The sequence below is a fragment of the Delphinus delphis genome, chromosome 21 (assembly GCF_949987515.2).
Source record: "Delphinus delphis chromosome 21, mDelDel1.2, whole genome shotgun sequence".
In the NCBI taxonomy this organism is placed as follows: Eukaryota; Metazoa; Chordata; class Mammalia; order Artiodactyla; family Delphinidae; genus Delphinus; species Delphinus delphis.
Window position 1 is genome coordinate 17,243,585 of NC_082703.1, and position 17,537 is coordinate 17,261,121.

The 17,537-nt window shown below is 35.8% G+C and overlaps 1 protein-coding gene across 1 annotated transcript in view; it reads right to left on the bottom strand.

Annotated features, from left to right (window-relative positions):
• MSR1 (macrophage scavenger receptor 1) overlaps positions 1 to 17,303 on the bottom strand; it is a 65,794-nt gene extending 48,491 nt beyond the window's left edge. The window contains exons 1-4 of the mRNA XM_060001374.1: positions 17,239 to 17,303; positions 8,932 to 9,038; positions 7,349 to 7,462; positions 1,101 to 1,513 (exon numbers count right to left, since the gene is read on the bottom strand). Of these exons, the coding sequence (XP_059857357.1) occupies positions 1,101 to 1,513; positions 7,349 to 7,462; positions 8,932 to 9,034 (630 nt within the window). The 5' untranslated portion in view covers positions 9,035 to 9,038; positions 17,239 to 17,303. The remainder of the gene's footprint in view (positions 1 to 1,100; positions 1,514 to 7,348; positions 7,463 to 8,931; positions 9,039 to 17,238) is intronic.
• Between the last annotated feature and the right edge of the window lie 234 nt (positions 17,304 to 17,537).

Sequence of the window (17,537 nt, forward strand, 5' to 3'; positions counted from 1 at the left end):
AAACAACCTCATTAATTAAGAAGTGGTCTATTCAAGTAAAATCTACTACAAAGACGCCAGCCTTGCTGAGCTAATGGTGGAAAATTTATAGATTTTAGTACTGAAGATTGTAGTAGTATGAAGATTATTTTTTTACATGAGTAATGAAGTTTTATTCATATGCTTATTTTTTCCTGGAATGGAATAATGATAATTACCCAACAACAAAAAATAATTCAATATTGAACTAAACAACTTGCTTCTTAATTTCTTTCTCATCAAAACTAAGTGACCCAGAGAGTTGGCCACAGAATAGTTTAGAGCAAAGGTAAGAAAATTATGATTCATGGGTCAAAGTCTTTTTCTGAAAAGAAAGATTTATTGGATCACATTTTCACTCATCTGTCCATGTGTTGTCTACGACTGCTTTTGTGCTACAGTGGCAGAGTTAAGAAGTTGCAAAAGAGACCATGTGGTCCTCAAAGCCTAAGGGTTGTACCTGGGCCTTTGAAAAGAAACTTTTGCTAGCAACTGGTCTGGAAGATGCTTTGCTCTCTTGTCTTGTGTATTTGATCCTGTGACGGTAATAAGATGTTGTATACATTATTCAAACTTTAATTCTTTAATTATAGTTACCTTTACACATAAAAACTTATGGATGCTTCTTGGGAGTGACAAACTATTTTAAAATTTAGATTTTGTATTTCGCCCATGTAAATAAGGTTTTCATTCCTTTGATGATGAAGGAAGTTTGGGTTTCGTATAAAATTTGCAAATGCAGAGTATCTATCTTTCCAAATTGGCTAAGATAATCTAACAACTGTAATTGGTTTCAAGAGTCTCAAGAGGCATTCTAACAGTATTTATAAAATTAAAATACACTAAGAGGGTCTATATTCAATGAAAAACAAACAAACAAATTTCCCCTTTTGCTGGGAATCTGGAAAAGGCAGTGGGTAAATCCATTTGAAACTTTCTGGTAAGATTGCAAGAGGAATCAGGGTTAAGTAGAATGATGTTGAAACAGGGTTTGCAACTTTTTCTCTTCCCTGGACTACCTGAGGAGATAGGATCTAGATGGATTCAATCCCAGGTATGACCTTCCAATACAAACCTCTTACCTCTTGTTGTTTAAATGCATTCGCTTGGACTTTGGCATTCAGTGTTGCAATACTGAGCTGCAAATCAAGCAGTGTGGTGTTCAGACTTATTAATGACTTGGAGACTTCACCTATTACATTTCCATGTCCCTGGATGAAGGAAAGTAAGGAACTTAGCTGGAAAAGAACGTCATTAAACCTTTGATCGGTTGTTACACTGAAATTTTGGAAATTCTTGGCATCTATGAGATTGGCTTCATTATCTGAAAGATATTGGATTCTCTTCTCCACGTTGCTCATGTGTTCCATAACGACTTCTCGAAATCTCATTGCATCTTCACTGTCATTTCCTTTTCCTGCGAGACTTGGAGATATATCATTTGCATTAACTGAACCAGCTGTGCAATTCTTCATTTCCCATTTCAGGAGTTGAGCTGCGTATTTAAGTAAAAAAAAAGAGTCATGCCCCGTAACCTTCAATGCATCCACCATTCCATTCCATAACACTTCATCCCATTCTAACGTTCTGAACACTATCCTAAATCAGGTATGTATTTTAAATATACAAAGTATGAACCAAGGTTGGCATACTGCTGAGAGGGAAACTGTCTCCTTTTCCCACTTTACATTAGAGTTTATCCCACAGTTAAGTCACTCTTTCTGAACTGCTGCTTAGATGAATCTTCTGGGTCATGGCACACAGCTCTGAGAGTAAGAGTAAATTCTAGAGATCATGAAGTACACTGTATGCTGGTCCTCAGGTGTGCTGTTAAGAGTAAAACGAGATAATACTTAACACAGTGTCTGAAGTAAACATGTTGAGTAGGTTAGTTTTTATGAAGACAAACGATAATGTGACAGAAACAATACGTAGTATCAATAAAGGTAGAAATATTAGTGTTATCCACTGTACGAACGAAGTGTTGGCTCATCTTCCTTATCCTGTCACTAAGCTAGCAGAGAGTTATCATTTTCAGTTTCCACAGAACTAATTTACTGTTGGTAGAGCAGGAAACTGGATAAAAGAAGTTTTTTTAACTTTAAAAAATATTGTTTTTATAAGACTCCTCTTTACTTATTATAAAGCATATATTTATAGCAGAAAATTTAGAAAAGACAAGGAATAAGGAAAAATAATTTACCATTAGTCTCACCGTCCTGAATTAAGTGCTAACATTTTGGTATATGCCTATCAAATTTCTGTTCCCACTATCATATTATCATCACAAAAGCAAGATTTTATATACAATCTGGAAACTAGCTTTTAATTAGTACTCTATCATAGACTTTTGCATATTATTTAATATTGTTTTACAAAAATAATTAGAATAACTACATTGTATTCTATGTGTGATTCTACCAGATTTATTTAACAAAACTCCAACATTTACTTTGCCTCTGTTTCTACTAATATATTGAACACTTTGATGAACAATCTTATAAGTAATTACTTCCTGAATTAAAAAATTCTACTAAATGGTATTTGGAGGCATACAGAAGTGCTGATATATATTTCCAAATGGGCATATGTTCTTTAAACAAGCTAATTATCCTTCTGAAAGGGTCTAGAGAAATACGTTTATAGTTTCAAAAACTGAAAAGCATAAACATTACTTTTGCAGATAAAAATAATATACAATTATACACAATGAAGAAAATGTTAAACACCATTTTATATAATCAGTGGTGGTTAAGATTTTATTGTTTTTTTCATCTCTTTTTATATATCTATATTGTTTATACCTTTTAGCTATGTATATATCAGTCTGATCCATATTAATTTGACTGCATAAGATTTTCCATATTTGACCATTACTGAGTAATAAAGAGTAACTTAATATTGCTTAAAAGTATATCTACATAAACAGTGATATCTGATCTGTCAGTTTTCTTAATAAAATGATATGGCAATTGTATCAGCTTCATAGGTTTTTGAGACTTAAATGAGATTACACATGAAAAATATTATATTCCACCCTGAGCTCAGGGTACCTGTTACACAAATGAGAGCTTGATATTTGCACAGGAACAAGCTGCCTCGTTCTGGAATCTAGTTCCATTCCTCCATTACTAGCTGGATTACTCTGAGAAAATTATTTATCTTTTCCTTGATTAGGTTTCCCCAGTGATCTAAAAGTAATAACTATCTTACAGTGGTGCTGAGGATGAATGCGATAGGGCATGTAAATCAAGTAGCACACAGATGGCACGTGTGAAAACTCTACACAAATTAAGGTGCCTTATCCTTGAAAGATATTATCTTAGTTACAGAGTCTTCACCACCTTTACTTAAAGAAGCTGTTTGATGATGGTTGTCATTGTAGCTATGATTATATTAAGTATTAAACTACATATGCAATTAAATCCCAATTAAAAATAAAACACATTATATCATATTTTCCTAGTTACATTCTCTTTAAAATTAGCTTATTTGAATTAATAAAATATGTAACTACATTTTGATATAATCCACAACCGAGACCATATTGCATGTACATTATTTTACATTTCTAAATATATCAATAAATTATACAAAATAGTATACTTCTTACTTGGATCTCATCACATTTATTAAATTAAGTGTAGGGAGCAAGTTTTGGATTGACAGCCTCATTCATGGAGTCATCAATTCTATGATTTATTTATTAAGCACCTACTATATATAAAGCACCGCTTGAGCGACTCTGGGAATAGAAAATGACTGGGAATGGACTTTGACTTTAACAATAAGAAATCTAAACTAACAATATTTGCAAAATTATCTCAAACTTGTCCCTTAAAAATTTTTCTTTTGTGATAATTACTGCCTTTTTAGGTAACAGTTAATAATCTAAGTTCTGGAGGAGAGCTGCCTGGATTAGTGGTTCTTGCTTTTTCCTTTATAAGCTGTGCGTTTGAGCAAATTAATTGGTCCATGCTTCCATTTCACTATCTGTATAAATAGGATACTACTAGTCAGTGTTTAAATAATTAAATGAGCTGATATATGCAAAGTGCTTAGATCTTTTCCTGGCACATAATACACATTTGATACTTTTCAATATTTTAATTATTATTAATATTTCAGATTCAATATCTGTATGGCCAATACTGATAACAAGGGGAATTAATGTTGTGTAATATAAAAAAATTGGGAGGACGTTGAGTATTCTATGAGAAAGGTAGTATCTGTGCTTTATTTATTTTTTATTGGAGTATAGTTGCTTTAGACTGCTGTGTCAGTTTCTGCTGTACAGCAAAGTGAATCAGCCATACGTATACATATATCTCCTCTTTTTTGGATTTCCTTCCCATTTAGGTCACCATAGAGCACTGGGCAGAGTTCCCTATGCTATACTGTACGTTCTCATTAGTTATCTATTTTATACATAGTAGTACATATATGTCAATCCCAAAAGAGAAAAACAAATATCATATATTAATGCACATATGTGCTTTAACAGACATATTGATCTAATTACTCAACCATATAATTTTTACTTTCACTGGAAATACTTCTTATTTCATATGGGTAAAGCAAAACTTCTTCACAGTATAGAAAGGGAAGACTTGATTTAACAAAATGTCATGTAACCAAGGATTTTTCTTTAATACCAAGTTCAACATGAACTGACAATAAAGGCTATTTTTTGCTTATAGACTTAAAAACACAATATTGCTTATTTTCCCAAATCTTGAATGAAAACTAATTTAATCCTTACTTTCTTTAAAAAATTTAATACTGTATCAGAAATCTAGGTAAAGAATGACAGAGTTCATATTTTCAAATGTTCATTTCTTTCATTATCATCAGAGAGATGCCATTTTGTGACTTTTCTATTTTACATTTGAAAGGAGACAAATTTTATGGCTTGTGCAAAGACCTAGGGAGAGAGTTATATTTGATTTTACAGATCACATTTGCTCTTTCATGTTGGCAAAACCTTCTTCTACCCAAAATTTATATTATTTTGAGCTAAAGGATCTTCAATGTATCAGTAACAATTTATATACATTAATCTTAGATTATATCTTATTCTTCAGAGACATTATTCTATGTCACTGTACTGTGATAGTGATCTAGTAGCTTCTTGAAGAAAAGGTAGCGCATGGAGAAGATTTTATAATTAAGAAATATCTTTCAATGTATAAGACACTTTAAATAGAGTTTTCATGTATAACACTTTATTTTATCTACTGATTTATATTTGCCAAAACAGAGTAATTTCTATCATTTCAGGGATACATTTTGTCTATATTTGAAAGTTTTGGATATCAAGTAGAGATATGTATTGCATTTTAGTTTTCTTTTGGAAAATATTCTGACCTACAACTTACAGCTGTAAATGGATTGTCAGTGTTTATTATTCAAGTATGATAGACACAGGGAGATCTGTTTCAAATTCTGGTGAATTTGGGTGCTAACGTGAACTTATAAGATTTGAACATTTTTAGCTTTTTGTCAGTCGTAATAGGTACATGCTACAGCTTTAGGAAACAAAGCTACTTCAGATCAATCATTGTCAACCCTAGAAAAAATGTGTTGACTTGGTAGTATTTTCTAATAGCCCAGAGATTTTTGAACTTGGTTAGAACCCTGAAGTCTTTCCAGACTTCAGTTCGTATTCTGCCTGGGCCTAGTAGAAAGAAGTTGCACTCCCTGAGGTTGGCTCTGTAGGCCACGGTTTGTATAAAAGTGATGAAATGTACCAAATTCTAACTGGCTATTAGCTAATGATCCCTAACAATGACACATCTTTCAGTTATGCATTTCAAACTACAGATAAGCATATACATGAACAGCACACAGATAATCTCAGTTCATCAGGAAGTTAGTTGTTTAATGACAAACATATCAGGTTCTTTTACTTAGATGGCTGTGGTTGGTTTGACAGGCTGATTGGATCCGTTTGTTGTGGTTGGCTAATGTTTTTGTTTCAAAATAGGAGTTGATTTTTACATATGGAAAGTATTTTCCTGCCTAAAATTATGACAACTCTGTTTTGTTTTGTTTTTTTATTGGCCAACCATATTTTGTTCTAAAACCCCAATTGCACTGGGAGATAATAGACCACAGAAGTTAGGAGTCAGGAGCCATGGGTGGGAACTCCAACTCCATTGCTGAACAGTTTCCTTTTGTGGATGATGAGGGTAAGCATACATCTGCTCAAGGGTAACTGTAAGGTGTATTGAGATAATCTGTGGAAAATGTATAGCCTAGTGCCTGAACATAGTACGTGCTCAGAAGCATTACAAAAATGTTACAGTTATTGTTGTTTTCATTATCATTTCTTTCTTAGTAGAATTTTTGGCTTTCTCTTGGAATATTCTTTAGGTTGTCTCTTGGTGGAGGAGGTTTGGCCTTTATTAGGAGAATTTTCTTATTAATCTGATTAGTATGCACATAAAAATATATCTTCCTCCCAGCCTATCTCTTGTTCGAGCATATGTCCATTTTGCCACTCACAAAGAGGAGAGCTACAAGGTATATAAATTCAAATGCCAATCAAATCCCTCAAAAATGCTCCTGAGGAAAACAATATTTACAGATTTGCTTGAGTTATATGCAAGCCATCCACCTCTGTAGAAATCCTCAAATTTATCCCCAATTCAAGCCAAACTCTCCAAAAAAAAAAAAAATGTACCTGAAAAACATCATGTAGAACCCAAGCAAAGTGTTCTATTTTTATTTTTCTTTGAAAGGATGCTAGCAGGTTATTTTTAGAGATGTTTTAAATAATACCCTTATGAAATATGTGGCCATATAAACTGTACAAATATTACTGAGGGATAGGCCATTATTTTACGAGGTTTCCTCTGTTTGAAGACTCACAGGAATACTTTCTGCTCTCAATACTAGGAGTAGAAGTGTATTTCTTGAACAACTGGCTTATTTTTATATTTTAGGCATCATTAATGTAAATGATCATGTTTATATCCTCACATTGGCAACTAGAATACTTACCATGAAATTTATGATGCATCATTAGAAATATATAGGACTTCAGGGGGTAATATTTTTGAAATGGTCTAATTCTTTCCATCTTACCTTTCCATATCTATATTTTTATCTCAAACTTCCATTTTCTATGCTATTTAAAAACCTTTTTTTTTTACTTAATAACTTTGCAGAATCTATTTTTTCATGAAATAACTATGAGGAACACTTTGTGATGTGAAGTCACCCTTATGAATCTCCCATATACAAAACACTGAATGCTTCTTTTTGCTCCTGCAATAATTAATTCACAGGATGAGTTGCTGAGTTTCAGAACTCTAGAATACTGTACCTGCCACTATTCCGATGATAGGTACAAGAACGACAAACACAAGGAGATAAAGGGCAATCAGTGCAGCTTTGAAAGACTTCATTTTCTCTTGAAGAGTTGGGCCATTTTTAGGATCTGAAAAACAAAAGCCCAACCTACTGTTAGAAAACTTACTCTTCTTACTTAAAATTTTTGAAATCTCCAATTACATTGCTAGTATCAAACCTATTGGAATAAAAAGGGAACAAAAAATAGGTTCTTATTTATTCAGTACAAAGCAAAAGGGACAGTCACAGAAGAAGCCAATACAGGTATCAGTATGGACATTTGATTGTCTTATCCATTAATTAAACATCCAGGACAAAGTTACTATTCTCTGCAAGTTGTACTTGTCTCATTTGGGGGCACTAGCTGGAAAACTTTAGTACTGATACCATACCAACATACATGCAAACCTAAATTTCATTCTTCTATTTCACATGGGAATATATTCTGGGTGAAAATAAAATTCTTCATGCAACTATGTAATTATACCATTTTTTCAGATTTTAAGTGAGATAAGAGAAACGTTATTGTCAATGATAATTATGCAAACTGTCTCTCCTAATTCCATCTCAATAGTTTTGTATTTGGATGCTTCTTATGATTTGAATATAATGTGAAAAAAATGAAATAAAATGACTCACATTTTGATTAAACTTTGGAATGGATCAATGAAGCCCATTCTCTGGATATTTCAGAACATAGTAATATTTTAGTATTATTTGTTTATATGGAACACCAATTCACATAATGGGATGCTAATTGTAGAAAAGATAACTCAATGTAGAGGGGAAACTTACTAGCAAAGGAAGACATTTCTCTGATTAAGTGAATACAAATTTCTTTCCTATGGCCATTGTTTTTATTGTTTAATCAAAAAGAAGGAAATTTTGTTTTCAGGTTGTAAACTCCTAAATTAAAACAAAAGTTTAGACATTGTTCAATAACGTTCTATGAGGGATTGAACAAAAAAGGAGAAAAGAATTAAGTAAAGAGAAGAAAACAATAAAGAAAAGGGGGAAAATTGAAGGAAAAAAGAGAAGGAGCGGGGCTTCCCTGGTGGCGCAGTGGTTGAGTGTCCGCCTGCCAATGCAGGGGACATGGGTTCAAGCCCTGGTCCAGGAGGATCCCACATGCCGCAGAGCAACTAAGCCTGTGGGCCACAACTACTGAGCCTGCGAGCCACAACTACTAAAGCCTGCATGCCTAGAGCCCATGCTCCACAACAAGAGAAGCCACCACAATGAGAAGCCTGCGCACCACATCAAAGAGTGGCCCCTGCTCGCCGCAACTGGAGAAAGCCCATGCGCAACAAGGAAGACCCAACACAGCCAAAAATGGATGAATAAATAAATAGATGAATAAATACATTTTTTAAAAAGAGAAGAAGCAGCCACACTATAAGCAAGATGGGATGTTCCATCTGTCAGGTGACTAAATTTGAAATCCAACCTGGCAGATGGAATGTACACATTTAGGGTAAGTCTCAAGACCATAATTTTACATAGTGTCACTAACTCTAAGGACAATCTCCACGAGCACCCCACTCTCATTCTACTTACTCGGAGGAAGCAAAGCGGTCATTGAGTGAGCATCAAACTTCACAGATTCTGTACAGCTATTAGTGTCCTCCTGTTGATTGGGAAAGCTCTCCCACGGTTCCATACTTCTATCAAACACGTGGAGAAATATGATAATTACACATGGAATTGCTAGGGCCCTTTGGCAAAAAGTTTCAAATTGACATTTATAATTAAAATCCAATTTTAGCAAGGGAACAAGTATAATTAGTTAGTTAAATTTACATATCTGCCCTATATAGCAACATATTATACTTACCCATAAGTTTTAATTTTAACATTAAAGGACAGATTTACATGAATCCACTCATGTATCTTTCTATGTACAAATGTGTACCTGTGATTGTAGATGTGCGTTTTTTTAGAGTGAGAGGTAACTTTGCTCTCTTAGCCAAAAAAAAAAACCAAAAAAAATCCAACGGCAGAAAACAACCATTCAGCCGAAAAGAAAAAAAAGAATTTCCCTTAGAACAAACAGTAGCTGAAAAGTTGAAGGAAATATTTCCTGTGATCTTTTATCAGAGGTTCCAGATAGAGCAAACAGTTATGCAAAATTTGGAAAAAATGTTTCCTGTGATCTTTTATCAGAGCTTCATGAGCCAAGTTTTCTTTTGCCAAGGCATCAGCTTTATTCCTTTAGAAAGATTTAACAAAGTCTAGTCACAGATTAGGAGCCAGCTTTTTTCTTTTCCTTTGTCTTCCTTTCCTTCCCTTCGCTTCCCTTCGCTTCCCTTCCCTTTCCTTTCTCTTCTCTTTGCTTCCTTTTTTTCTTTTCTTTCTCACATATTTTTCTTTCAGGGTTCCTTCACTATATACATTGGCAGCATCTCAAATATGTGCTTGTATCTTTTTAAGCACAATCTATTATATTTTATGACCCAGTCTATGTCTATGTCTCTTTAAGGTGCATCAGAATCATTTGAAGGGCTTCCTTTAAAACACATTGAGGGGCCCCACCCCCAGGGTTTCTGATATTTAGGGTAGGGGTAAAGAATTTGCAATCCCAACAAGTTTTCTAGTGATGCTGTTGCTGCCCATCTGAGGACTGCATTTTAAGAACATTTGCCATGAAGAGAAATTGTATGACTTTTTCTTGGAAACAGTTCAGTTCATTTGATTGATAAATTTAGCCTAAAGCCAACATCTTCTGATTATTATTTATTTTCTCTAATGATGAGTTATGGATTTAGCAGAGCTGAAGTTGTAACTGAGTGCACTGGCAGCTCCAGGACATCAAACTCATGTCTCCTCCAGAAACTGAAGGACAACCATTCATATGCAAACGTTCATCCTACTTTGGGAAGAGGTTTTGACAAGTAAGGATGTGACTCAACTCCTGTCAATGTATTTTTAAAAATATTACCAAGGAGATTCTTTATTTTGCAGTTTGTACCTGTATCATTCCGTAACCTGATCTTAGTTTTTTGTAAATCCTATTGATCTGACCAAGGAGTGTGTTCTTTAAATGCTTCAGCCACTCTGGAGGAAGCAGGCAGAGGGGGAATTTATAGAACCTACATTCTCTTTTCTAAGGCAGAGGTGAAGCTAAATAAACGATTATCTGGGAACATTCACTATTATAGGAAACCAAATTGATTAATTCAGGTCCAGACTCTCCTGCCATTTCCCCCCTTTTAATTCACTCTATTATTTGATTTGGATGACAGTTTTTTACTTGCCATGGAAAACAAATGAACAAACAAATAAGTTTTTAAAATGAGACGACAATAAAACTTAGCTAAATGCATTTTAAAACTACAATTCAAAGCAATTGGGGGACCTGCCTGGTGGTGCAGTGGTTAAGAATCCACCTGCCAATGCAGGGGCACGGGTTCGAGCCCTGGTCCAGGAAGATCCCACATGCCGTGGAGCAGCTAAGCCCGTGCGCCACAACTACTGAGTCTGCGCTCTAGAGCCCGCAAGCCACAACTACTGAGCTGGCGCTCTAGAGCCCGCGCGCCTAGAGCCCGCACTGCGCAACAAGAGAAGCCACCGCAGTGCAAAGCCCACGCACCACAACAAAGAGTAGCCCCCGCTCGCCGCAACTAGAGAAAGCCCGAGTGCAGCAGTGAAGACCCAACGCAGCCAAAAAAAAAAAAAAGCAGTTAGGACTGTGGCAAAGCTTTTAAACTTTGAGCTCAGTTTATAAAGGATGGGCTCACAAAATATATACATTTAGACACCCCTGCTATGTACCTAGAAATCTTTTCCTGTCAGTCTGTCTACCAGCCCCTTCTCTACGTGTTTGACTATGGTTTTGGCTCTAATAGTTGAGATATTATGACTCCATTTTCACCTATATACAAAGGAAACATCCTTGGGACTTCCCTGGCCGTCCAGTGGTTAAGAATCTGCCTTCCAATGCAGGGGACGTGGGTTCGATCCCTGGTCGGGGAACTAAGATCCCACATGCCACAGGGCAACTAAGCAGGCTTCTCATTGCAGTGGCTTCTCTTATTGTGGAGCGCAGGCTCCAGTAGTTGCAGCACGTGGGCTCAGTAGTTGCGGCGGGCCGGCTCTAGCTTGCGTGGGCCTCAGTAGTTGTGGCTTGCGGGCTCTCAAGCGCAGGCTCAGTAGTTGTGGTGCATGGGCTCAGTTGCTCTGCGGCATGTGGGATCTTCCTGGACCAGGGATTGAACCCGTGTCCCCTGCATTGGCAGGAGGATTCTTAACCACTGCACCACCAGGGACGTTCTCAATTTTGTTTTTCTTTAGCCCTCTACACTTTGATCTATCTTTTATGGGCTTTAGAGGATAATATACATCTTTTACATTACTGTATTTCAAACTGTGATTTCTTTGGGTAGATTTATTAAAACTGAAAAAGAAAACCCTCTAATAAATGCCTACAAGTGGATTAGACTAAATGACCATATCTGGGAATTCCCTGGCTGTCCAGTGGTTAGGACTCCACACTTCCACTCCAGAGGGCATGGGTTCGATCCCTGGTCGGGGAACTAAGATCCCACATGCTGGGTGATGCAGCCAACAAATAAATAAATAAATATCTGGGCTATAGAGGTATAGAGGGTGAAAGGGAGATGAACACTAAAATCTGTTGAGTGGCATGATGAATGAAAAATACTTCCCTCTGGCTACTCTGGGTGCACCATGAGTTCTGTCTGTTTTCTGGAGCAGTGTATAACAAGGGTTAATCATGATCTGTATGAAATATCAGTATACTTTTTTCTATTAAAAATAGATTAAGTTAATCATAGATGACGTTGTCCTAAGATTGCTGGCATTTTCTGTTCTTTCTTTCTTTTATTCTTAGTATCCGTACTCGCTGAGACTCTCATCTGTTTACATGGCAGAGCCACTACCTGCGTCCTGACCAGGCCAATACATCCAGTTCAGATCTCATGTCTCAGAATCAGATTTTTTTTTTTTTAATAATACAGCTAGCTACAATGGTGTACTTTCCACATCAACCTAACTTTTCTTTTTCCAGGATTTTTAATGTTGGCATGCCACCCATTTATATCATCTGTTTATTATTATAATCATTCTTTTTTTTTTTTTTACTACTTTTTACTATTTTTTGTGTAGCAAGGCATACATGACATAATCAGGTGTGTGGCAATACAGAATTAATATGACAGTGCTAGAAAAGTATGGGCATTCAAAGCAGAGGCCAGGACTTCATTCTAGATCACTCTCACCCAAAGACCCGTATCTGGTGGCATAGCAACCCCTCACTTCCTCAAAGCCATTCCTTCCACTCGATCCCAATTTTTAGATTTCAGTTCATTTTTATCTACCCAGCCAGGCATCTTAGATAGTAGCAGTGGGGTAGGCAATTGAGGGGCGAATCCAAGAGGCATTAAGAAGGAGGAGGGGGGCTTCCCTGGTGGCGCAGTGGTTGAGGGTCCGCCTGCAGATGCAGGGGACGCGGGTTCGTGCCCCGGTCCGGGAAGATCCCACATGCCACGGAGTGGCTGGGCCCATGAGCCATGGCCGCTGAGCCTGCGCGTCCGGGGCCTGTGCTCCGCAACGGGAGAGGCCACAACAGTGAGAGGCCCGCGTACCGCAAAAAAAAAAAAAAAAAAAAAAAAAAAAAAAGGAAGGAGGAGGAAATTCAAAAGAATTGATGAACAAGCATCAAAATGTAGCACTTTAACAAAGACTAGGAGAAAAAAATCAAAGAGGAGAAATTATTTTTCAGGGAAAAAATATGGCAGATACAAACAAACATATTTAGTAGGCTAGTAAAGAAAGAATGGCAGTACTAAAAATAAGGAAGAAACTCTGACACTACGGTAGAACAGGAACTCAGGGTCAGGGAAAAAAGAAAAGAATGTCAAGACATGCAGGTCACCCATAACCTGCCACACGGAATTTGAGCTGTATTCCTCATATGGTAGAGGCAGAAGCAGATGCTGAGAAATCAAGAAGCAGTAAATGTATAAAAATGAAATGCCTTGAGTGTACACTGGAAATCTAGTCATGTTCTTGCTTTTCCGTTGAGAAGAGATGCTGAAGATAGTACTGAGGCAGTACATTGAGGACAGCGTTATTTTTTCCTGCTTGTTCTTCTCATCTCCCAAACTACTGACACTGGAGTGTGCCTGGTCTCAGTTCTTGTCCTCTTTTTATCTTATTCACTCCCTCGGTGAGCTCACTAGTCTCATTGCTTTAGATACAATCTATACGGCTGATGACTCTCCATCTTCATCTCCCACCCAGGCCACTCCTTTTAACTGCAGACCTGGATATGCATCTCCCTAACAACACCACCATCTGGATTTCTAATATGGCCCAAACCTAGGGGTCTCCTTGTCACCCACTTTCTGTCATCCTCCACATCCAATCTACCATCAGATCTTGCTGGTCTGATTTCAAACCCTAAGCAGAAACTGACGGCTTCTCGTCACCTCCCCTCCTGCCATCCTGGCTTAAGCCCCATCATCTTTCTCACCTGGACGATTTTAATAGCTCCCTATGTGGTCTCTCAGCTTCATTCAGTTCCCTCCACTTTACTTTCCACACAGCCTCTAGAATGTTCCTCTGAAAAAAGTAAGTCAGATCATATCACTCCTCTGCTCAAAACATGTGAACACTCTCCGATCTCGCGTGGGTCCTGACTAAAAGCTCACTAGCTCAGACAGACCATTCTCCAGCATCAGATTTAAAATGGCAGCCTACCTCTTTCACTTCCTCTTCTCCTTCCTGCCTTGATTCCCAGCCCCAAACTTACCACCGTCTAACATGAAATACATTTCCCTTGTTTATCGTGTCTATTGTCTGTCTCTTTTTGCACAAGTTAGATCCATGACTCAGGAGTTTTTATCTCTTTGGTTCAATGACTAGAGAGTTCCTGCCACTTAGCATGTGTTCATCACTAGGAGAAATTCCATAAATAAATGAAAGACAAAATATTTTGCAAGATGACTGGATTTTAGACCTGGGGTTATGCCTCAAGAAAAGTCTGCATTTCACTAATGCAGAAATATAAAAAATTCTTCTGCTACACTTTGGGAAATAAAAGGTTTTTCTCTGAATTGTGTGTAAATAGGAAACTGAAACAAAAAATCTCACCCCCAAGGTTCCCACTTTTGCCTCAAAGACATTCGTGAGACTTACCAGATTCCTCCAGTTCCTTACTCCATAGTATACATGTTTTAGTAGTGTTAGAGAATATACACATGTGAGGCTTTATCAGCCAGTGAACAATTCACATAATCTAAGTGTGCCTTTAAATGCCTTTTCCAAAGTTAAGAAGAAAACTAACTTCTCATAAATTTATTCCTAACAACTGTCAATGCACTGATAAAGAATTATGAAATCGTTTGAGTTTGTATAATCTACTGAAATCATGTTCTCATGAGAAGTGAAACACATCTCTGCAATATCAGCTTTTCATGAAATGGGTGAAAAGTTTAGAGAAGCTACAACAGGAAAAACAATGAAAGAATTTCAGTGTTTTTCTGTTTGAAAACACACTCTTCTTTTTTCCTGTTTTTATTACAAAAACATTATAACACTATTAAAGATAAGTTGGGACAAAACTTCTATCATCCCATCACCCTAACAGAAGAAAAACATTGAGTGTATACCTGTTATAAATTGATACCATAGTGTACATTATCATTTGGTCTTATGCATTTCCCTTAAAATCATATCAATAACTTTATACTTTGAACTATTTTTTCAAATTTAAAATGATGGGCTATATAATAATTCATCTAATATATGTATCTTATTTATGCAGTCATTTTTCTACAATTCTTTTTAGAAAAATGTTCCCTGTTCTTTGGAGGGCAATGTTTAACTAATATAGATGATGATGCTGTAAATATTTTTATAACTTAGCTTTCTTCTTTTGAAATGTTTCTTAGGATAATTCACTATATGTTGAACTACCAGGTGACAGGAAGACTACCTCAAACTTCTTAGTATCTACTGTCTTACTGCTCTTTAAAAAGATCGTACACATTTACAAAGATTCCAGTCACTTATGTTTTAAACCAAATTCACCACTATTCAGTAACAATGTTTATTTTAGAATTATTTAGATTTTAGTAAGAGTTAAATGATACCTTAAGGTGGCTTTCATTTGCATTTTTTTACTTTTAGTGTAGAAAGGCTATTTCCATGTAATTTTTTACTATTTATTTTTCTTCTTGAGTTTTTGTTTATTCATATCAATTGCTCATACATTCCCCAGGGTATCTTTCTTTACATAGATATGAAAAAAAACTTTCTTTACGTAATATAATTTAATGCACATTCTTTTTTTCTAAGACTATGTCTTATTTGAATTTATCTTCAAACTCTCAATGTTAATTTCACTGTTAAGATTTGGGGTAAATAATAACTTTGTAATCTTATTATTTAAAAACAAAAACTCTGATTTTATGAACAGTTAAAAACCCACATGAAGTGAACATAAAATTAACATGCTTGTGAAACCAGTAGCTCTACACTTACAGAACACATCCGTAAGAGGGATTAAGGTAAGGCCTGGAAACATCCATGTTGCCCCTGATGCTACCCATATTCATCCTCTGCAGTGAAGGAGAAAGAGCATCAATTCTTTAATGTGAGATCTAGATGTGAATGCTGGCTGTGTCCTTTCCTTGCCATGTGATCTTTGGCAAATATTTTAATTTATTTGATTGCAGATTCTTTATATATATATATATATATATATATATATATATATATATATATATATATATATATAAAATATATATATATACACACATGACTATATATAACCATTTATATGGTTATAATATCAATTTAAAGATTATGAGAATTAAAAATAACTTTTGTAAATTGTCTAGTACACAGAGAACAACCAATAAATGAATCACCAATATTTTAAAACACCAATTTTTTTTTAACATGAACTTTTCTTATTTTATCCTCACAGCAGCACCATGAGGTATTTTCTCTATTTTACAGGTTGGGAAACCAAGAGCTAAAACACTGAAGTACCTAGTTAACGTAACACAGCTAGGGAGAGGGGGAGCTAGGGCCTGAAGGTCGGCAGTGTACTACCAGAACAACGGCTCCTAAACCCTGTGTAAAACATTTATAATCTCACTTTTATGACTTTTCTATCACTATTCTCACATTGCCAATGAGACGCCTAACCCCCGTTTTTTATGTCGTGTAAATCTTAATCATTCTTCAAGGTGAACTTAAATTCTAACACCTCCATGAAGGTTTTTCTTTCTCCTCTTGAAGTAGGTTTGGCCCTCCTGTACCCCCACAGTAGTTATATAGAGCACTTTCACACCACTTACAGTGCTCAAATTATATTATGCCAATTTGCCTTAGGTCATGATCTTCTTGAAGACAGAGACTATATTTTATTTTTCGTGTCCTTTCCCTATATCTAGTTCAGGGAAGTGCACATAATAGATGCCCAACCAAGATCTGCTATATGAGCAGTAAAGACAATATGAAGTACAAAGTCAAAAGTATCATGTAAAAACTAAGCAGATGAGACTAATTAAAATATATTTAGTCATATTTTGAATAAAGTCAATAATTTGTAATAAAATATGCAAAATTATATGCCAAAAATCTCTTGCTAATTCAGCACACATATACATTTTTCACCCACAGAAAATCTAGCAGAAATATCTATCACTGAAACAATCAAATCAAATAATTAGGGATACGATAAAAAAATTCTACCACAAATTATTGATCCCATATGTATATATCTCTCACATATCACATACACGCATACGCTTAGACACACACAAACACACAGAGTAGACACATACACTCAATAGAAGCAATTTGGGAAAAGCATAAGTAAACTTCTTTTACCGTGTCCTAAAGACGGCAGCACTGATTTATCCACTTCCCTCTCTTAACAATTGAAACCTAAAGCCTTTATCACATAATATTTCAGCAGGGCACATGAAAAAGGAAATGACACATTTGTATGTTGGAAATCTTTCTTAACAATGTATTTCAATAGTACTCCCCTCAGTGCACAAGTTTGCAAAATCTAAATTTGTCAGATAACTCATTCCTCTTCCCATCTAGGACTTCACAAAAGAAAAAGAGAAGTAAAATGAAAAAGAAATGGAGTTAATGTAACAGGGTACATAATGTATGGCAGA